The sequence below is a fragment of the Oncorhynchus keta genome, chromosome 9 (assembly GCF_023373465.1).
Source record: "Oncorhynchus keta strain PuntledgeMale-10-30-2019 chromosome 9, Oket_V2, whole genome shotgun sequence".
Classification (NCBI taxonomy): Eukaryota; Metazoa; Chordata; class Actinopteri; order Salmoniformes; family Salmonidae; genus Oncorhynchus; species Oncorhynchus keta.
Genome location: NC_068429.1, coordinates 38,372,970 through 38,396,088, shown reverse-complemented (window position 1 = coordinate 38,396,088; position 23,119 = coordinate 38,372,970). Strand labels below are relative to the sequence as shown.

Genomic DNA, 23,119 nt, shown 5'->3' with positions numbered 1-23,119 from the left:
TACCCTAGTAAAACTGACTATCCTACCGATCCTCGACTTTGGCGATGTCATCTACAAAATTGCTTCCAACACTCTACTCAGCAAACTGGATGCAGTTTATCACCGTGCCATCCGTTTTGTCACTAAAGCACCTTATACTACCCACCACTGCGACTTGTATGCTCTAGTCGGCTGGCCCTCGCTACATATTCGTCGCCAGACCCACTGGCTCCAGGTCATCTACAAGGCCATGCTAGGTAAAGCTCCGTCTTATCTCAGTTCACTGGTCACGATGGCAACACCCATCCGTAGCACGCACTCCAGCAGGTGTATCTCACTGATCATCCCTAAAGCCAACACCTCATTTGGCCGCCTTTCGTTCCAGTACTCTGCTGCCTGTGACTGGAACGAATTGCAAAAATCGCTGAAGTTGGAGACTTTTATCTCCCTCACCAACTTCAAACATCAGCTATCTGAGCAGCTAACCGATCGCTGCAGCTGTACATAATCTATTGGTAAATAGCCCACCCATTTTCACCTACCTCATCCCCACAGTTTTTATTTATTTACTTTTCTGCTCTTTTGCATACCAATATCTCTACCTGTACATGATCATCTGATCATTTATCACTCCAGTGTTAATCTGCAATATTGTAATTATTCGCCTACCTCCTCATGCCTTTTGCACACATTGTATATAGACTCCCCTTTTTTCGACTGTGTTATTGACTTGTTAATTGTTTACTCCATGTGTAACTCTGTGTTGTCTGTTCACACTGCTATGCTTTATCTTGGCCAGGTCGCAGTTGCAAATGAGAACTTGTTCTCAACTAGCCTACCTGGTTAAATAAAGGTGAAATATTTTTTTTTTTTTTTTTTTTAATAACGTCTGTAGGAAACTTAGCACCATCCCTACGGCGAAGCATGCTGGTGGCAGCATCATGCTGTGGGGATCGAGGCAAAGATGAGCGGAGCAAAGTACAGAGAGATCCTTAATGAAAACCTGCTCCAGAGTGCTCAGGACCTCAGATGGTTTACCTTCCAACAGGACAACGACCCTAAGCACACAACCAAGACAACACAGGAGAGGCTTCAAGACAAGTCTCTGAATGTCCTTGAGTAGCCCAGCCAGAGCCCGGACTTGAACCAGATCGAACATCTCTGGAGAGAACTGAAAATAGCTGTGCAGCGACACTCTCCCCATCCAACCTGACAGAGCTTGAGAGGAATTGCAGAGAAGAATGGGAGAAACTCCCCAAATACAGGTTTACCAAGCTTGTACCGTCATACCCAAGAAGACTCAAGGCTGTAATCGCTGCCAAATGTTATTCAACAAAGCACTGAGTAAATGGTCTGAATACCTATGTAAATGTGATATTTACGTAAGTATTCTGCTTTGTCATTATGGGGTATTGTTTGTACATGGGGCGGGGGTGGGGGGGGGGGGGGGTTTGATCAATTTTAGAATAAGGCTGTAACGTAACAATGTGGAAAAAGTCAAAGGGGTCTGAATAATTTCAGAAGACCCGACAGCACACAGCCTCATAGTACTGTTGACAATTAACAGACACCCCATTGTAGAGGGTTGTTCATACTTTGTTGTGTGCCTGTTGTTTTTGTTGGCATAATTCCCCTTAATAGAGGATAATTGTGCCCCAGGGCTGGTTGTTGTCTCTGCAACTTAGCAATAATTGCTGAGATGCTTTTCTCCAATTACTCAGGCACGGGCCTTTGATTTTAATGTGCTGGAAACAAAACAATTAAAGTAGACTTGAATCCAGTGATGCATCATTGATTTCCCAAGTTCATGAAGCACTTAAATCAAACTCGAAGTTGAAATGCTTGTTAACACAAACTTTATGTAAGATATTATAGCAAATCATTAACATCAAAGTAATGTGTGAGTATATATCTATAGTGTATTTTATGTAACTTAACATTCTACAGGGTTGACAACATTTCCATCATAAACACACTTCTAATTGTCAGTCACCATCACTAGCTCGATCTGTCAGAGAGTCGTTGGAGTTCACTGATATTCACCCAGACGTGATGGTGTATATACTGAATTTGTGTCTACACTAGTATAACTACACTAATGAAATCATGGCGATATGCCAATCTAATTTCATTTATTTTCAGGCAACACAGATGTCCTAAAGACATCTGGGGCGGCAGGTAGCCTAGTGGTTAGAGTGTTGGACTAGTAACCGAAAGGTTGCAAGATCAACTCCCTGAGCTGACAAGGTTAAATATATGTCATTCTGCCCCTGAACAAGGCAGTTAACCCACTGTTCCTAGGCTGTCATTGAAAATAAGAATTTGTTCTTAACTGACTTGCCTAGTTAAATACAATTTTTAAAAGAGCAACAATTATACAAAGCACTTGATACCACTAAATAGAAAATGACTGTATGACTATATCTAGCTACCCTCTGCAGGAGAAAGACAGTTTTTTTACTCCATAGAGGAAGATGTAGGGGATGATGCAGGTGTAAGAGGATCCGATGTAGCTGGCCAGCTCCAACACCAAGGAGGACGTGTGGATGTTGCTGGCCATCATCAGCAGCAGGTGGGTCACCCAGCACACCACAAACACAGTGGCCACAGCCACCACGCTCTTGGCTGCCCTCACCTGAGTACCTGAGCCTGGGCTGGGCTTAGCTGGAGGCTGAGAGGACCTCTTCAGATCGGGTGGAGCTCTGACTATGCTGTCCCCGATCTCGACCTGGGAGAGGGGGGAACTGATCGAGCTGTGTACAACTGAAGGTCCATTGTTAGGTAAAGAATTAGCTGTCCCCTTGTGATGGTCCGAAGTCAGGCCCTGGATATGTGCCTGGTGCCTTAGCAGAGTGATCACAATCTGGATGCTAGCAAACGCTATACCAGTGATGGGGAGGGCGTTAGCGAAGGTCAGATACAACGGCTCATAGGTCTGCCTTGCAGTTTGGGAGGGAAATAGTTCTACACAGTCATCGTGGCTCTCATTACCACTCTCCAACCGGACAAAGAATAATTGTGGAACACTGAATACCACAGCCACTGTCCAGCTGCCAGCCAGGAGACAGGCTACGAGACGGAGGCTATCCAGCTGGATCGGAGCTCCTCCGCGTTTCAGAGAGCCCACCAGCTTCTGGTGCCAGAACACACTAATAAACAAGGTGGAGAAGACACTGCTGGTCTCTGACAGTTCAGAGCAGAACTGGACCACACAGCAGTAGGCTTCCCCCAGGAACCAGTAGCCAACAAAGTCAGCCATGGTATCGGGCAGGTCCACCAGGTAGTTGGTGATGAGGTTGGAGACGGCCAGGTTGATGAAGAGGACCTCATTGGTGCGGAGACTGGACTTGGGTCCGGGGAGAGAACGGAGACAAAGCCAGTTGTTCCCCAGGATCCCGAGCAGACACATCAGCCCTCGGATGAAGGCTTCGATCCACTCCGTTGCATCCATCACGCCTGGCTCATCTATCTATGTCTGAGCCTTATCTGGTTCAACATTTATAAGGGATGTTAATATCATGCTACAGCCAGGCCCAACCCCTCAACAAATCCTTAGAGACTTAACCTCACATTTGCTATACATATCTAGTCTTCAGTTCTTGGTCAGCACCAGAGATTGGGACCAGAAACCGGCCCTGGCATTTCAAACACACCAGACCATTTTTAATTGTTGAGGCCCCCATCAACAGCCAGATAATTAAAAAATAAACAAGTTAGACAGGCCCACTGGGCTAAAGATGGACCAGCCCCTCTGGCATTTGCCCAAAATGCCAGATGGCCAGTTCGCCCCTGCCAGAGACTTGTAGTATCCCAATACAGAAGCGAAAAACCAAACTGAACTTGGATCACTGTAAAGGAGCAGTGTTTGAATAGCCTATGTTTATGTCGTTAGAATATTCAACATTTATACATTATATACTTTTATCTGTCACTATAGAGCAACATTATTGTCCATTTCTAATGACAGATCCATTTCCATGTTGAAGCAAATAACATTTGTTATCAAGAGTATGACTATGACATGAAATACGTTTTTTTATTGTAAAAATAATATTTAGCACTGAAAACATACACCACATTTGAGTCTATTCTGCTATAGTGTAGTTCACGTAAGTCCTCCTTTAAACGGAGTCCAACCAATAGACAGACTCCCGATGTTGTGTCCCAAAGCTACCTTTCCCCGGCGATAGCCCCACCTATCAAATCAAGAGCCGCTTCGCTGAGTTGGTGGTTGGTCGGGCCCAGTCTGTACGGTGGGATTTCCAAGACGGGCACAGCTCGTTGGACTTTTTGACCATGGAATTGTTGCATTTGATCCATGGAGACCCAGGACAGAACATAGTGGGAATACGTCGTATCATGGATCATGTATTGTATCTCGGTGTAATCGTTTCGCTGGAATAAACTGCTGATGTTTGTGGAAAGTACAGAATGCCCACCAGCGGCAGTGAAAGAATTAAAGCCAGCGCGTTTATTCCAGTGTCCACCGCTGCAGTCCTCCTCGTCGGGTCCACCACTTTATTCTTTGTCTTTACGTAAGTTGACGATATGCCTCCTTTTGAAAATGTAGTTTGACACCAGACACGAAAGTAGCCTACCTTTTCGAAACTATTATATTCCATATCTAAAGTAGGCCTAGGCCAAGTCCACATATTTGAATTGCATATACTGTATATAGGCCTATGAAGTATTAGATCCAATGGGCATGCACAATTGCTCCAAACGGTAAAGTTGTCTCTAGGGAAAGGTTACGATAAAATAGGTCCTGTCGCTCACACACTGTGTAGAATAAGGGTCGTTTTTTTAAATTGATTTGGCATTTGAGTCCCTTGCCTTTGCAACCATGAAACACACTTGAAAATAACAAATAAACACAAATAATACACGTTTTGGTTTATATTGAACTGTTTATAAATGATAAAACATAACTAAAATCCTTCATACTGCAACCCTCTATGTTGATGCGTTGTTTAAAGCACTTATGAGCAGGCTTGTCACAGTAGTGGAGTTCTAGTGACATATTTTTTGGAATTTGAATGCTAGAAAGTGAACAAAAGTATGTCATATATTGTATAGATGAATCAAAACAAAGAAGGCTATTAAAATACCTATTCTTTTACCGGTATAATGTGTGAGCCTCTGTTTTATGTCACTGGGGTTACCACCTTGAAAATAACTCATTACAAAGATCTACAAGAGCCTTGAGCATTCTCTCCAGGGGCAAACTCTTTTTCAGGGAGTGGTCTATATTAAAGGAAATTATTAGCTAATCACACCCTTTAAATATGTCATACATTTGAGGATTCCGTCAATTCATTCGGTGTCAAAATCCAAAGTGTCACTTTTTAATTTAACTAGGCAGTTAAGAACAAACGACGGGCCTAGGAACAGTGGGTTAACTGCCTTGTTCGGGGGCAGAACGACAGATTTTTTACCTCGTCAGCTCGGGATTCAATCTAGCAACCTTTCGGTTGTTTGGCCTAACGTTCTTACCACTAGGCTACCTGCCCGACCCCAACTTGGGGTTAGTCCATTTAAATGAAGGGAAATATCATTGTGAGAGAAATGATTAATCATATCACTTTAGTACAGGATTGATGAACTTAGATTTGAGCATTGTGGCCTCCATTTCAGACAATCTTAATTTACCTCAAATGTCTCATTGGTGTTACCTTCATTGGTGTTACTACTCCTACAGATGTCACAACATTGTCATAAAGGTACACACTTTTTAAGAAAATTAAGCTACCATATTAGTTGATTTAGAATGGGAAGATGTACCCATATAAAATAAAGAAAAATTAAGTACATTTTGTCCAAAATGCTATGTCCAAGTTCCACTGTAATTCAAGAACGACCCATAAACATTTTAAGGCAAACTTCACATTCTGAATTTAGAACAGTGTTTTTTTGCCGTTCAAACTGACAGAAGTGAAATATGACACATATTTGTTGTTGAAAAAAGTCAATTTTGTGAAATTCTGGTGTAGTTTTAATTACATATCAATATGCTATACTATTCATTAAACAGTTCAACAATACTGTACCCAAAGCTGTCTATTAGTATTTACATGTCATTGCCTAATATCATGTTGATCCTCTTAATATAAGCTACTGTAGGCTATATGAATTTAGTATGGGGACTATGTGAGTTAAGAGGCTATTTAACTATTAGGCCTATGTCTAAGACTAATTTTCTTGTTAGGCTAAACTCAAATGTTCGGATGATTAATGTGGTTCAGTGGTTGATATAACTGTGTCCTAATCCGGAAACGTCATTATATTATATTTGATTGTGACTCAAAATATAATGAACACAACCACATCTCTGAGTGTATGTGAACATGTGTTCTTAAATCCCTTTATCTTCTTCCAGAGGGCAATGATGCTTAGAGCTTAGAGGCAGGAGTCAGTTAGAAATCAGACTGGGTCGGCTAAAGCAACACAGGTTCCCACAGGTTCCCGAATCGTACTTGTGTTCTCAAAATGACATTTTAGTCATGTGAGAATCACTACCGTGTTGTTGGGATACCAACAACAACATTTTCAACATGATCCCCTAGATTGCTAATAGCGCCTGGGTGAATAGTCCCACTGTACTACCATACCACTACAAAGGGAAGCACAGCCGTCAGCTGCCAAGTGACACGAGCCTACCAGACGAGCTAAATAACTTCTTTGCTCGCTTCGAGGCAAGTAACAATGAAACATGCATGAGAGCATCAGCTGTTCCGGACGACTGTGTGACCAGGATGTGTACTCCGAGCATGCGCTGAAGTGTCTTCACTTGCCAGTCCCTGTCTTGAGTCTGTAAAATCAACATATTTCAAGCAGACCACCATAGTCCCTGTGCCCAAGAACACTAAGGTAACCTGCCTAAATGACTACTGACCTGTAGCACTCACGTCTGTAGCCATGAAATGCTTTGAAAGGCTGGTCATGTCTCACATCAACACAATTATCCCAGAAACCTTAGACCCACTCCAATTTGCATCCCGCCCCAATAGATCCACAGATGAGGCAATCTCTATTGCACTCCACACTGCCCTTTCACACCTGGACAAAAGGAACACCTATGGAGAATGCTATTCATTGACTACAGCTCAGCGTTCAACACCATAGTGCCCTCAAAACTCATCACTAAGCTTTGAGGGCACTATGGTGTGCAACTGAATCCTAGACTTCCTGACAGGCCGCCCCTAGGTGGTAAGGGTAGGTAACAACACGTGCGCCATGCTGATCCTCAACACGGGGGCCCCTCAGGGGTTCATGCTCAGTCCCCTCCTGTACTCCCTGTTCACTCGTGCAAGGACAACAACCTCTCCCCCAACGTGATCAAGACAAAGGAGATGATTGTGGACTACAGGAAAAGGAGGACTGAGCACGCCCCCATTGTCATCGACTGAGCTGTAGTGGAGTAGGTTGAGAGCATCAAGTTCCTTGGCGTCCACATCACCAACAAACTAACATTGTCCAAGCACACCAAGACAGTCGTGAAAAGGGCACGACAAAACCTATTCCCCCTCAGGAGACTGAAAAGATTTGGCATGGGTCCTCAGATCCTCAAAAGGTTCTACAGCTGTACCATCGAGAGCATCCTGACACATTGCATCACTGCCTGGTATGGCAACTGCTCAGCATCCGACTGCAAGGCACTACAGAGGGTAGTGCGTACAGCCCAGTACATCACTGGGGCCAAGCTTCCTGCCGTCCAGGACCTCTATACCAGGCTGTGTCAGAGGAAGACCCTAAAAATGGTCAAAGACTCCAGCCACCCTAGTCATAGACTGTTCTCTCTGCTACCACACGGAAAGTGGTACCGGTGCCCCCGCACTTTACATTTACATTACATTTAAGTCATTTAGCAGACGCTCTTATCCAGAGCGACTTACAAATTGGTGCATTCACCTTATGACATCCAGTGGAACAGCCACTTTACAATAGTGCATCTAAATCTTTTAAGGGGGGGGGGGGTGAGAAGGATTACTTTATCCTATCCTAGGTATTCCTTAAAGAGGTGGGGTTTCAGGTGTCTCTGGAAGGTGGTGATTGACTCTTTGACTTTGACTCTTTGACTCTGTACCGGTACCCTCCTGTATATAGCCTCACTATTGTTATTTTACTGCTCTTTAATTATTTGTTACATTTATATCTTATTTTTTGTAGGTATTTTTCTTAACTGCGTTATTGGTTAAGGGCTCGTAAGTAAGCATTTCACTGTAAGGTCTACACGTGTTGTGTTCGGCGCATGTGACTAATAAAGTTTGATTTGATTTGAACCGATTAGGATCCCGATCTTCTGATCGATGCCTCTTGATTCCCACATCTGTGGAACAAGGGCTGACTGAAGACTCGGGGCGAGCAGGGAGGAGTAAACTATCGATGACTTGTAAAGGGCAGAATCAACAACCTCTGCATCATCAAGACAGTCGCTCGATGAGGAGGTGTTAACTATAGAAAGATGTTAACTTATGCTCACACTTACTGTTATGTAAATGGCAGCTGAAAAGTGCCTGGCCTTGGCCCTAAAATCAAAGCATGTTCCCTGAAGCCATGGTCCAGTGTGATACCGGTGCCGGTCTGTGGAGATGGAAACAGAAAAGTCTGAGCCTTCTGGGTAAAACACTGGGGTAATTCTCAGGTGGGAACTTGGCATAAGTGTACTAGAATTCATGCACTTCTGATTAACTGAAATATTTTAGAACGATATATCCTCAGTGACGTGATTATGCATTGAGGTGAGGAAAGAGAAAGTGGGCCACAGTGGATTGAGTTGTAAATGTACTATACTGTACTGACTGGGTTGATTTGGACTAAAGCCACTGACTTGGCTGGGGGTTTATCCAATGATTTGTGAGAGAGTCGGGAAAGAGTGATTTCATACTGACATCCTCCCTATTCTTTTACTCCCTGCTGTTCAAAGACAAGGAGCTTATGGACACTGGGCTTAAGAGAGATGTGTAATCCTCTATGGCTCTGTAGGGTAGGATCTGAATCTTTAGCATGGAAGAGTCACAGTTTTCAGTCATTGAACTGTTATATGTATCTTGTATCTGAAAGTGTCAACAGTGAATATAACAACTGAATATAAGAACTGACATGGCCATGCCTTCTGCATACCCCCAATTCATTTTTATATTTATTGTACAACAAGTGTTTAAAGGCCTAGATTGTTTCATTCTAACATTAGCTTATTCAAATATTTTGTTTTGTTTTAGAACACTGTATAATGCTCCAGGGCTAATTTCGTTAGCATTTTGGCATGTTTTTGTAGATTAAGAACTTAAAACAATGTTTATAAAGCAAACATTATGCTTTTTTTTTTCTAGCACAGCAAAGTGTTCAATAGTTTAAGCATATGTTTCAGGACAATGATTAGCAATCAGTGAGGAGTTGACAAGCAACTGCCCAAGGTGACAACAGATACTCAAAACAGAGTATGTAAATACAAACATTACTTAAAATATGGATGATACATTTCACAATCCCCAACAAAAACACAACGGCTTGATTGCAACCAACAGGCAGAATTTATATATAAACGCCCCATGTTTCATGAGCTGAAATAAAAGATCCCAGAAATTGTTCATAGGCAAAAAAAAGTTGATTTCTCTCAAATTTTGTGCACAAATTTGTTTACATCCCTGTTCGTGAGCATTTCTCCTTTTCCAAGATAATCCATCGACTTGACAGGTGTGGCATATCTAGAAGCTGATTAAACAGCATGATCATGACACAGGTGCACCTTGTGCTGGGGAGAATAAAAGGCCACTCTATAATGTGCAGTTTTGTCACACAACACAATGCCAGACATGTCTCAAGACTTGAGGCAGCATACAGTTGGCATGCTGACTGCAGGAATGTCCACCAGAGCTGTTGCCAGAGATTGTAATCTTAATCGATCTATCATAAACCACCTCCAACATCGTTTTAGAGAATTTGGCAGGACATCCAACCGGCCTCACAACCATATGGCATTCTGTGAGCTTGCGGTTTGCTGATGTCAACGTTGTGAACAGAGTGTTCCATGGTGGCGGTGGGGTTATGGTATAGGCAGGCATAAGCTATGGACAACAAACACAATAGCATTTTATCGATTGCAATTTGAATGCACAGAGATACCGTGACGAGATCCTGAGGCCAATGTTCGTGCCATTCATCCACTGGCATCACCTCATGTTTCAGCATGATAATGCACGGTCCCATGTCGCAAGGATCTGTACACAATTCCTGGAATCTGCAAATGTCCTAGTTCTTCCACGGCCCCATGTCGCAAGGATCTGTACACAATTCCTTGAAGCTGAAAATGCCCCAGTTCTTCCATGGCCTGCATACTCACCAGACATGTCATCCATTGAGCATGTTTGGATCGACTTGTACGACAGCGTGTTCCAGTTCCCGCCAATATCTAGCAAATTCGCACAGCCATTGAAGAGAAGTGGGACAATTTTCCACAGGCCACAATCAACAGTCTGATCAACTATATGAGAAGGAGATGTGTCGCGCTGCATGAGGAAAATGGTGGTCACACCAGATACTGACTGGTTTTCTTACCCACGCCTCTACTTATATCTATGCATATCTGTATTCCCAGTCATGTGAAGTCCATAGATTAAGCCCCATTTATTTATTTGAATTGACTGATTTCCTTATATGAACTGTAACTCTGTAAAATAGTTGAAATTGTTATATGCTGTGTTTACATGTTTGTTCAGTGTAGAAGTAGTAGTATTAGAAGGCCTATATTTCATCAAAACGTTTCACATTAAATGCCAACATAGTATATGCCATTCAAAATACATTTAGGCTGTAAACTATATTTTCATTTGATTAAAAAAATATACATTATATAACTCAATCACGATTTACTTGATTTACTCACACAGTATGGAAAGTATGTTCTTGTTTAGCACGGCAAATTGACTGTGGAAATTTACCGAACATTGTTGTATGATTGGAAAACTAATGTTGAAGCCTACTTATTGTTTTAGTCATTCCAATTTATGTAATCCATTAAATACAACTGCCTTTGAAAAAAAAATGTGTCTGATATGGTCATTTCTTATCAAGATCGAGGGTAAAATATCCCTGGACTGCTTATTTTTCTTCTTTATTCAAGTGCTATACTGCAAAGCAATGTTGTTTTTCTTCAGTTGTTATAACCTAATTAAAATGAACATATTTGAACCAAAAGTCATATTCTATGTTAATTTTTTATTTATTTTGTTTTATTTCACATTTATTTAACCTGGTAGGCCAGTTGAGAACAAATTCTCATTTGCAACTGCGACCTGGCCAAGATAAAGCGTAACAATTCGACACATACAACAAAACAGAGTTACACATGGAATAAACAAAACATACAGTCAATAATACAGTAGAACAAAAGAAAAAAAAAAGTCTATATACAGTGGGTGTAAATGAGAGGTAAGATAAGGAAGTTAAGGTAATAAATAGGCCATAGTGGCAAAGTAATAGTAGTTAGTAGTTAATCTATAAAGTAGATGAAGTTGACAGGTTTTAAAAAATGAGGAAGGGCTTCCTATAGCTGACCCTACACATTTTATAAAATTAATTTACGGTTTTGAACAAATCTGACAGAGTTGACCAATGCTCTGGACAATTTTTTTAGGAATCACAGTTTTGAGAAACATATTCCTTAAAGTCAGGGAGGGCTATTGCAAGAAACTACATGAGATCCTTTGTCAGTGAATATTCATTTTAGCCCGTTTTAAAAGTTGTAAACACTTTTGGGGGGAGTTTGAAATTGGGATCCTTTGTTCTGGACAAGGGCATTTCCTGGCACAGAGCTGACATGCAAATTAATAATATTATAAATATTTAGAAAATTCCAAAAACAAACAGTATTTTCTTTGCTTAAATAAACGTAACAAAATATTTTTTTCCCCAAGTATAAAAAAAATAAAGTTTTCACAACTTCCGATAATCCCTGAGATTCTGTGTTGGTTTTTGCCATCAGATGATGGATGCTGCTGTATGTGGGTAGCATGACGTTGGCGGCCAGGCAGAGGCAGTAGTCTATCCCTAGTATTATATAATGAGAGTGAGTGGTCCGTTTCCATCAATGATCAATAGACTCGTATCTGCATTTGTAAAGAGAACTTCCACACTTCAATAGAACAAACCCCTAAAGCTCTACTGCTCCAGGACAAGTGGCAGTTATTGCAGGTTTGTCTGAAGATCGCCAACAAGAGACATAAAGAACATTCCCGAAAACGTTCCCACTGAGAGATGTTTCACGATGATAAAATAGACTATGTCGGAAGTTTCTATTCCATGGACAGCCATTCTTCAAAGATAAGGTCATGTTGAAACAGAGCGTTCCAGCCCAATCACACATGCTCGTTTGTTTGCCCTTTCACGTTGGCAGTAGCAGAAGAAATGGCATCTGTAGGGACAATATTTTGCCGTTACATCATATGTAGGCCTTACATCACTGTTAGACAGCCTTTTACTCAGAGAAGGACTGTCTGTCTGTGTCTGTCTGCCTGTCTGCTCTGTCAGCAGGGACGATGTCTGTGTTTCTTTAAAAGCAGTGATGGATAAATGCCAGATTCTGTCGTTATCTCGACCAAATGCAACCCTACCTTCTGAGGGAAAGGGACCTTGATTCGTCCTTGGTGCTATATGCTGCTGCAGGGAGTCCAAAGTGATTGTCAGTCAGACCTCGTGGTCTCTCAGGTTGTTACTTAGAGTATGTGCGTGTCAAAATAAAGTGCCCAAATGCAACCCAGTCTGTTAGTATGGAGAGTAAAGCTCCAGCAGTTACTCTGATGTATCAGTCCACGACTCACAGACAAACTGACAAACTGGTCTCTTCAAGATTTAGGACACTTTTCAATATCAAGACAAAAACCCCTCCTGTGAAGTTGGCAAGGGGGGGGGGGACCACTAAAAGTAGGAACCTTTGGTCATCCTTCGCCTGATAAACAGCCGCGTTGCTGAGCTAAAACGTAAACGGTCATCTCAGCCTTCAGAGTGTGTTTGTGTTACGTTGTTCTCTCTAAGCACTGTTACTGTGGACAATTCACAAAAGACATGCAAAGATCAGCAGTGGAAACACTACGAAATTGAACCATTACAAGCAAAGATTCTTTCAAGGGTGTTTCCTCGTAACAATTTCCCCCGGCTAATGTCAAGATTTGATGTAGCTGAGATGCTACACAATTCTGTAAAGGAGAAGCCTTCTTGACCTTTTACTTCCTTCCTGAGTTAATTATGCAACCATGTGCAGAGGGGAGGATGTCAAATGTGATACACACCCATAGTGGGTCAGATATTTATAGAATAACACTCCTCCCCAAACAAACGGTTTATTTTATAACCCGCATACGCATCGATCCCTGGATACAATGATGTAATATGTACACATATGTCTCCTTTAAGTAGACATACATAGCTGATATTCAAGCCCGTAGTTTTAATAGTTCAAGGAAGCACTCTCTCCGAACCCTGTTATAACAGTGTTAAGTGTTCATTCAGTGTTTGCTGAAGCTGAAGACAAGTCATTACATTCCTAAGGGCTTATGATCGCATTTCATTCAGCATTTCTAACACTCATATTTTCTATCCATGAGATGTTTCTAGGAGCCATACACTGGAACCTAAGATGGCCCTTCGGCTGTCCCCATAGGAGAACCCTTTGAAGAACCCTTTTTCGGGTTCCAGGTAGAACCCTTTTAGGGTTCCATGAAGAACCCTTCCCACAGAGGGTTCTTCAAAGGTCCTATGGGGACTGCCGAATAACCCTTTTGGAACCCTTTTTTCCCCCTGAGAGTGTAGTGGTGAGCCTCTCTAATGCTCTTCTGTGCTTGCTGCTTGCTGCCGATGCGATAGACACTGGTAGTGATGACTAGCCTGCCCACTACTGTGCTTTACTCAGGCAGGGCAGTGTGCAGATTGGACAGCCTCAACAGCAGCTTACCCTTCTGGATGATTTAATACGGCTCTGCTGTCTGTTTCATTAGGCGCAAGGCAGGGGCTTGTCTGCCTGCACCGCCACACTGCAGCATAATGAACTCTCCCTGTGCTGTGCTCCAGATGGTCACACACCAATGATGGGCCGGACGGCAAGGCCGCTCATGCAATGGCATCCACGGAAATAATCCCGTTGATAAGAAATCAGGCAGTCAAGGATCCACCCTCTTCTAGAGCGCTCCACCTTATCTGGTGTGTCCTCTACGCTCCGCACTCAGCCCAAATGAGTTTGACTGATTTCTGATTATTTTGAACGCAATATCATTATCTTCCATATTGTGCTCATTTTGACTCATTTTTTTCTTGTGATAGATCCATTATTTGACAGATGGGTGAGGGGGAAGAGGATTTGACCATCTAAATAATGAGTTTTGAAAAGATAATCAGTGACAGTATACCTATTCCTAATGGCCTTTTTGTCTCCTTGTTTTCCCCACCACCCATTGGCCTTGCTGGTAGAGGAGGATGGTGAAAGTGTTGTGCAGATACATGAACACTACTCCAGACCATGCAGACTGACTGGGCTTGGTCCCTCATATTTAGTGCTGCCCCGCTGGCAGTTACCCCTGAATCAACCAACTTCATCCACATCCCCTATTTATACTGTAGTGTGGCTAGATGTGCAGGTACAGTATTCAGTGTACTGGGACAAGTACAGTATTCAGTGTACTGGGACAAGTGCAGTATTCAGTGTACCGGGACTAGTACAGTATTCAGTGTACTGGGACAAGTACAGTATTCAGTGTACCGGGACTAGTACAGTATTCAGTGTACTGGGACAAGTACAGTATTCAGTGTACTGGGACAAGTACAGTATTCAGTGTACCGGGACTTGTACAATATTCAGTGTACTGGGACAAGTACACTATTCAGTTTACTGGGACAAGTACACTATTCAGTGTACTGGGACGAGTACAGTGTGGACTCTGGGTAGTGCAGGGGTGCAGTATAATGCACTTATCCATGTAATCTAGCTCTCTTATGACAATTTAAGTACATCTCAAACATGAACACATTTAGTGAAACTTTGCTTCAGAGAGGACTTAAGATATAAATCCCCTCCTCCAGCTGTGGGGGAACCACTGTTCTGTTCCCCTCATTAATCTGATTTACTCAGTAGTACAATTTAGTGTTAATGTTTCAATTAAGTAAATCCTTCAAGAGGAGCATTATTCTGACAGATCAGAACTGTACAGAACTGTATTGTATTTGCCTATGAAGGCTGTTTGTCTGTAAAGGCAGGCGTGTCTGTTGTAGCTGTATAGGTAATGGAATATGTATGGTTTCCTTTATCCTAAAGGTATGGAATAGGTTCTGTTGGGCTGTGTGTTGTGCTGTGTGCTGCAGGCTGTAGGGTCTGTGTGCTTGTCGTCTGATGGGAGGATTCCACCATCGCGGGCTGGCAGAGTGGGCTGTAATCCAGAGTCCCTAATCCTGGGATTATTGAGATTGCAGCTGGCATGGCATTACCAGGCATTCCTTTGGGGGTAACCACCCTTCCCCCACTCTACGCCACTCTCCCCCATGCACTCATCCTTACTGGGGCTGTTCTGTGGGGGTTGGGGGGCTTGCGCCAGGTTGGGCTGGGCTGGAGTTGGGGAAAGGAGACTCTTGACTCAAAATGTTGTCAATTTCACGGTGTTCACAGTCACGGTCAGTCTATTGGGGTTCTCACATATACGTTCTGCCTTCGTCACCTCCTGACCCTTCACCTTTGCAACTGTGGGGAGACAGGTTTGGGTTGTGTGGGGGGGATCCACCCAGTATCTGTTTCACACTGACCACGGTCTTGTTACAGTCACTGTTACGGCCATGGTCACTAATACACAGTCTGCACTTCAATGGTAAACCACACTTCTGCTGTTGTTGCCCCTAAACATCAAATACCGACAGGAAGTAGGAGCATTATGCCATTATGACACGATGCCAGTTGTGATAATGTAAGAGGTCCAATGCTGAAACCCGTTCTGCTGTAAAACTTTTCAAGTGAAGATCAAATCGCCACAGCAGCATGGCTTTGGACTCAATTCTATACAGATAAAAAACAATGATTGGATATTGTATAGGCTCCTCATGCCGACCTTTAATCATTATAATCCACCGTGCCTTCCCCTGTGTCCCCGTCAGTAAACCTGATTACAGAGCCTTTATTTCATCTCACACTGTGGATATATAATCATAGCATCCTCTCACCAAATCAAATTCTCCAGTTTGAACCACATTTGCATAATGACAGTGATGGTTGTGATGGTTTCTATAAGCCCTGTGGACATATCCAGAAAAAGCCACGAAGTTGGGCATCAATCTGAATTTAGCGTCGCCGAGTGTAGTTACATTTCCCTGCCGAGGAACCAAATCATTTTGACGATTCCTTTTGATTGATTCCTACACTTGAGCCTGAGGGAGATTTATACCCCTTTCAACCAATTCAACCTAGACATATTACGGTGCATGTTCTACGTCTATACTATGAGTGTAATGTGTGTGTATTGCAAAACTACTGTGTGTGTGTGTATTGTGAGTCCACTGTGCTTCAGGTCTCTTGTCTCTGTCCCAGGTGCCCGTGGCTGGCAGTGACTGTGTCAATCTACGTGCCACCATGCAGTGGCATCCTCTTCTTCTTTGTCTTGGCCAACTTCACCATGGCAACCTTTATGGATGCGGGTGTTCTCCCCACGGGTTAGTTACACTATAACTACTATATTATACACTATTGCCATCAAAGTCAACACTGCACCTCAACGCCAGTTCCACTGCATTTGTTCATTGTTCCCTTCTAACCAGGGACTGATTTAGACCTGGGACACCAGGTGGGTGCAGTTAATTATCAGGTAGAACAGAAAACCTGCACTGGTCTATTCACTACTGTACACTATAGTGTAACTAAACAGGACAAACATTACAGGAGGTTGGTAGGCAGTTGTTCAATTCTATTGAATTATGATCTACTAGTTATAACATACTAGTCCATTTCATTACCATGGCAATATATTGATAAACTAGGCCAGGTTTATGTTAGTAATGTTAATTTTCTGCCTGAGAAGGAATTTGAAGAGAAAACATTGACATAAAAACAAGAATATCCTGTGTTACCCAATGTCCAGCGTTGTGCCGGTGACCTATAGTTCATGTCGAGCTGTGCGTTTGGGTTTCAGCTAATGAGGACGAGGACAAGGACGATGACTTCCGCGCCCCGCTCTACAAGAACGTGGACGTGAAGGGTGTCCAGGTCCGGATGAAGTGGTGTGCCTCCTGCCACTTCTACAGACCTCCACGATGCTCCCACTGCAGTGTCTGTGATCACTGTGTAGAGGTGGGAGGGATGGAGAGAGAGGGAGGGAGGGAGATAGAGGGAAAGGGAGAACAAGCCAGGGCTGGCGGAGAGCGGGAGGGAGGGGTGGATAGGGGGAAGTTGTGGATGTGAGACCTGCTTGGGGGGGGGGTAGTGGTTGATGGTGGAGGGAGGAGGAAGGGCCCGAGGAGGGATCAATAGTGTGTGTGGCTGTAGGGTAATGGTGGGTGGGGGAGAAGATGATGGAGGGATAGAGGGGGAGGAAGGGAGAGATCACATTAATCAGGTTAATCCCTTTCCCCCGATCCTTAATGTCCCCGCAGCGGGGAGAGAGATGAGATTTGAAAATGGTTGGGACAATCTCTGTGTGTACACTGAGGTATATTTAGACAGCTCAGTGCCTATCAACACTTGGATGATATTTGACTTCTGTTGATAATGTCTTTCCACTGTCCAAGATTGATCAATCCCATGTGGATGTGGCTAGCTAGACCACTCCAGAATACTGTTTGTAGCATGGGATGCACAATGTTGGGACAGAGTCATGTAAAGTAGGCTACTACAGTGTGTTGTCATAATTCTCAGAGGGATTGAATGTTGTATCTAATGCTGTGTCTCATCGTGTCATAACCGCATGCAGGACTTTGACCATCACTGTCCCTGGGTGAACAACTGTATCGGGAGGCGGAACTACCGCTACTTCTTCCTGTTTCTCCTGTCACTCACACTGCACATGGTGGGCGTGCTCTCCGGTGGCCTGCTCTACATCCTACACCATCTGGAAGACCTATGGAAGCTGCACTGTACTGTCACGTATCCTTCCTTGCACAAACTCTGTGTACTGTGTGCGTGTGTGTTCATACAGTATGTGCAGTATGGTCATGGTAATTCATTACTAAAGGTCCCTACAGAGAGTCCGTGAGTCTCCTTGACTGCTGTGTCTAGCCTGGTGGTGATGAGTGTATCAGGTCTGTTCTTCATTCCTGTCCTGGGCCTCACAGGGTTCCACCTCTACCTGGTGTCTAGGGGCCGAACCACCAATGAACAGGTCAGACGCCTCTATGTAGCTCATGTTTTTAAACGACTAGATAAAAGGATTCTGGAGTACATGAGGCCGCCCTAGGTCGAGTCCTCACTTTAATGAGGAAATTATTGTTGCCTTCTCTTCCACAGGTCACTGGGAAGTTTCAAGGAGGGGTCAACCCTTTCACACAAGGTTGCTGTGGCAACTTGGAGTATCTCATATGCAGTCCCATTTCTCCAAAGTAAGAAGCATTTGACGTTTTTATGTAAACATCATGTTTAATATAACGTATTGGAGCTCATTAGCTTATCTATTTGCTTGGACCATACCAGGTATACAGCGAGGCCCATTAAGAAATCAACAGTTCGCATCATTCCTCCATTCCTGAGACCAGAGACTGACAGACAGATACCAATTATCAAGGTTGAGGATAACGGCATCCAGTGTCATGATAACCAAAATAAAGTAAGTCTGTCCACCCCAAAATACCCTCCGAAGGGAACATCCCAGATTCACATAAAGCCTCCGTATTTAACTAACTTCATCAGCAGATCAGATATGTTTAACAGTAGTGCCTTCTCTTCCACTCTCAGCGCCCGTCCACTGACGGTATGGAAGAGCCAGACATCCGACGTCTGGACACCCCACCACCTCTGCCCCCCAAACCAGATCCCAAAGTGCTGAGGAGACACCTAGCAACACTTGAAGGTCGGGTCACATTAGTAATCTGACAACCAGGGAGACAGTACCTGTATTTATGCACCTCATATTATAGAGAACATGAGCAAATGATCATGAAGAAACTCGAAACGGTCCAGAAACCCCACAAGCTGTCACTCACTGCTCTCCTACTGCACCCTGGTGGCCACATTATTCAACAGAGAGGCAGCCATGGTTTTTGTTGCTGCTTGTGTCTTCGTTGGTTTTTCTTTGTTTGTTTACTTGTGGATTTCCAACCAAGTTTCACTCGTGATGAGCTACTGAATATTCGAGCCAGCCTGATTTAGAATGTAGTTTAGTGTTTGCAGTGAAGTTCGCAGTTCTTAGTTTACAGTGTACGTAGAATACTTACCGCGTACGGATTTGTGTAAACTATGCTTCTACGTCTGTTGTCTGTATATCCTGTTTATCGTCTGTCTGTATACTCTGTTAATTGTGGCAGCACCATTTCACCAAGTCAAATTCCTGTTTATGCAAATGTTTCGGCTAATTAAGGTGATTCTGAGGACAGACTTGCATTATATGTTAATGAGACACGTCACTGCCTCTCTCTGGATTAGTTCAGTCACAAATCCCAATAGACATTATGGTAATATCTCTCACATTTAGTTAAATATTGATTTCCTTCTCCATCTGTGTTTGGATTCCAGAGAGTGGTTTGCATCCCAAACCAGTGACCCCTTCCCCTGGACAGACCCTGCAGCAGCTCAGGCCATTACCGCAGTCCACATCTAAGGCACCACCCCCCTCACCTGTCCATCAGGTCAGTCATATCATTCACAGCATTGACACCATTCAGATACACTGTGGATTTATCGTGCTGTGTTTTGAGCCGTTTCCACAGATCATGGTTGTGTGCTGTGTTTTGAGCCGTTTCCACAGATCATGGTTGTGTGCTGTGTTTTGAGCCTTTTCCACAGATCATGGTTGTGTGCTGTGTTTTGAGCCGTTTCCACAGATCATGGTTGTGTGCTGTGTTTTGAGCCGTTTCCACAGATCATGGTTGTGTGCTGTGTTTCGAGCCGTTTCCACAGATCATGGTTGTGTGCTGTGTTTTGAGAGCTTTCTAACAGACTGGCCATGTGATTCTGTGTTCTGTCGACCATCTAACAGACTGTTGTGGCTGTGTTGTGTTCTGAGAGCTCTCTGACAGTCGGTTATGTGTTGTGGTTGTGTCTAGGTGGCTGTGGCACCAGAGCAGCAAGGGGGCAGCAGTAGACGTCATGACCTGTCATCAGAACTCATTCTGGGTACATTGGACCAGCAGCTAGCCGTCCCATCCGGTCCCATGGCCGCTCCACTCCAGCTTAACTCTCTCACCCTCAACTCCCGCTCCCTCACCCTCAAACACGCCTATCGCCACCATAACAAGCTGCCGGTCTTGTACCCAGAGGGTCTGATCTCCCATCAGGTATCTCCGGGCTTGTTCCCCCCTCACAACCCCCTGTCCAATCGCAACAGCCTCTCCTATGACAGCCTGGTGAACTCAAGTGACGCCCACTACCTTGCCCAGCGAGGGGGACCCCCACTTCATTACCACCCGCACTTCATGACCCTGGGACATGAAGGCAGTGTGCTGCAGCGGCCCCCTCCACACACCTACAGCCCTGTGTTCATGGGGGTCACCAGGCAATCTCCCCAGCCCAGGGACACCTCACCCAGGGATCCCTCTCTACGGGACCTCACCCCTCAGGCCCTCACCTCCCGGGACCTCTCCCCTCAGGCCCTGATGCACAGGGACCTCTCCCAGCAAGCCTTGATCCACCGGGAGGCCTCTCCGGTCCGCTATGACAACCTCTCCAAGACCATCATGGTCTCCATTCAGGAGCGGCGGGAGATGGAGGAGAGGGACAGGATGCTGCGGATGCAGGCCAGGTCCCAGGCCCTGTACGGCTGCCCAGACATGGGGTTGTACGACATCCCCAGCAGATGCAGCCTCCCTGCAGACAGCATGCGCCTCCCAGGGTCACGCGGCCCCACCCCGCCCGCATACGGCTCCAGGGAGTTCCTGATGAGCACTGGTATTTTGGGGTACGGGGGTACGAGGTCGCCCCTCTCCAGCGCCTCGTCGTCCTCTCTGACCCGAGCCCCCAGGACTTCCAGCTCCCCCCTGCAGAGCAGCAGCAGCCTGCAGAGTAAGGGTCGTTCCCCCTCCCCAGCCTACCTCCCCCCAAACAGGCAGGTCCAGCCCTCATCCTCCTCCTCCTCCACACTGCCCAGCACCTTTTCCTCTGCCTCTCCCCCAGATGCCCCCCCATAACAACCCTTACTCACCAATGCCATGGAGGGAAAGTACTCAGCACCCTTGGGTGCCCCCAAATAGGAACTATTGAGTCTTCCTGGAGGGTGTATGCAGCCAACCACACTACTCTGCAGTGTTAGCCTGTATATCCACAACTTCCCAGCACTGTGTAAGTGTGTCTGTGTGGGTTGTCAGTGTGTGGGAGGGTGTGGGAGTTGAGACGACATCAACATGCAGTCATGGGAATCGTTTTGTACAGATATTTGCACTTGGACCTCTCGGTAGACAAGGGTGTGTGTTGAATATAGAGTGAGTGATAACCAACAGTATATGCAGAGATGTCAGGACAGTGGCCAATTAGCAGACAGTTGTGCCTCTTTATGCAGTCGGAGGAATCAATGAACTCAACTAGAACAGCAGACATGTACAGAGGACAGATCTTTATTGTTGGTTTATGTGTTTTGATAATGCTTTTGAGAAAGAATGTTATGTGATGATGATGGGACATTCTATTATTCTGCGTCTGTAGAAATCACGCTTTAGTCATATTTTGTGGTTGTTTTGACAAATAAAAAAAAGTCACTGTTTTGTTCCCTTTTCTGTTATAAGCTGTTGTCATTCCGTTATTTATGATCTGTTATTGTTATCCGTTCTTGCCACCAGCTTCATGTCCACATCCCGTTTCAAATCTAACCCTAGGCTCATCCACAACCATAAAGCCTGTCACATTCTTCCCAAGCGAAGCAGTTTGCGCATTTCTGATGATTACATTTGGTAACGTTTTAGTTCGTTTGGGTGTTTAGCTGTTTTTTCCCCCCGGCTGTTCGCGCACAAATGTTTTTCTTAAGGCAAGTCGAAGTCCGGCAGCCGAAGTCCTCGCCCCTTCATCGGTGATTGGTCAACAGTACTACTCCTAGTAAGAGTGGGAACTATGGGCGGGATTGTTTGTTGTCATTCAACTTTGAGACGACTTGAGAAATACCAAAATATCTTAGTTAGATGGTAAACTGTGCGACTAAGACCTTGGTCGAAAACATCCAAATTAATTACATATTTCTTGATTCATTCTTAATATTTTAAGGAAGTGTATACTGCCTATGTTGTTGCTACGGGGTCTCAAGAGGACAAACAGTAATTTTGCTACTTTTATCGTTTTTCAATCGAAGTATAAGTATGTGAGGCAGTAAGAAGTATGTTTAAGAAGTATGTGAGGCAAAGAGGTTCACTTCGCCTAGCCGGGTTCTGCTAGGAGCAAACCGAGCCTAGTATGGGGCGCCTTATCCTAATAACACTAGCTTCCAGTCCACATCCCAGTTCAACTCTAACTCTAGCCTTAAACACAACCCTAACCCATAACCTTGGTTTAGCTTACTTTTATCCAAGATTTCTCTTCTGACCTACAAGGTACTGAAGCTTGGCTCCACCTGGGTCCCGCTTTGACACAAGGTGCAGGAACTGAGCTCAGGTCAGCTTTCGTTCAGAATAGTATGAGGAAATGGTACCCCCTAGTGGACTTGTGTGAGGTGCTGTGAGTAGAATAAAGAAAATTCCATTCAAAGAGTATATTTAATTTGACCTTTGTTTAACTAGGCAAGTCAGTTAAGAACAAATTCTTGTTTTCAATGACGGCCTAGGAACAGTGGGTTAACTGCCTGTTCAGGGGCAGAACGACAGACTTTGTTACCTTGTCAGCTCAGGGATTCAACCTACCCAAATGAGTGGGTAGTTAATCCTCTAGGACTACTTTTTGATGGGAGGCTCGCTGCGCTCAGCTATGGGTTTCAGAGAAGTATGTGTTGGATATCTTACATAAATGAAGACTTCGCTATCGAGGTAATTCCACTGAGATTGTGTGCTGCACCAG

General features: G+C 44.2%; 2 protein-coding genes across 2 annotated transcripts; one reads left to right on the top strand and one right to left on the bottom strand.

Moving 5' to 3' along the window:
- Positions 1-1,832: 1,832 nt before the first annotated feature.
- LOC118388014 (alpha-1A adrenergic receptor) lies at positions 1,833-3,430 on the bottom strand. The gene has a single exon (XM_035776876.2). The coding sequence runs from the start codon at positions 3,428-3,430 to the stop codon at positions 2,408-2,410; it is 1,023 nt and encodes a 340-aa protein (XP_035632769.1). The 3' UTR covers positions 1,833-2,407.
- A 704-nt stretch (positions 3,431-4,134) lies between these two features.
- Positions 4,135-21,843, top strand: zdhhc8a (zinc finger DHHC-type palmitoyltransferase 8a). Its single transcript, XM_035776371.2, has 10 exons — positions 4,135-4,514; positions 16,535-16,656; positions 17,133-17,290; positions 17,910-18,082; positions 18,215-18,317; positions 18,443-18,534; positions 18,626-18,758; positions 18,887-19,001; positions 19,664-19,776; positions 20,194-21,843. The coding sequence occupies exons 1-10, from the start codon at positions 4,411-4,413 to the stop codon at positions 21,271-21,273; spliced, it is 2,193 nt and encodes a 730-aa protein (XP_035632264.2). The 5' UTR covers positions 4,135-4,410; the 3' UTR covers positions 21,274-21,843.
- The last annotated feature ends 1,276 nt before the right edge of the window (positions 21,844-23,119 follow it).

Bases quoted from the DNA above. Each gene is read 5' to 3' on its own strand.
- LOC118388014 (XM_035776876.2), bottom strand. From the start codon at position 3,430: ATGGATGCAACGGAGTGGATCGAAGCCTTCATCCGAGGGCTGATGTGT.
- zdhhc8a (XM_035776371.2), top strand. From the start codon at position 4,411: ATGCCCACCAGCGGCAGTGAAAGAATTAAAGCCAGCGCGTTTATTCCA. The intron at 4,515-16,534 runs GTAAGTTGACGA...TCTCTGTCCCAG, and splicing joins ACTTTATTCTTTGTCTTTAC to GTGCCCGTGGCTGGCAGTGA. The intron at 19,777-20,193 runs GTCAGTCATATC...GGTTGTGTCTAG, and splicing joins CCCCCTCACCTGTCCATCAG to GTGGCTGTGGCACCAGAGCA.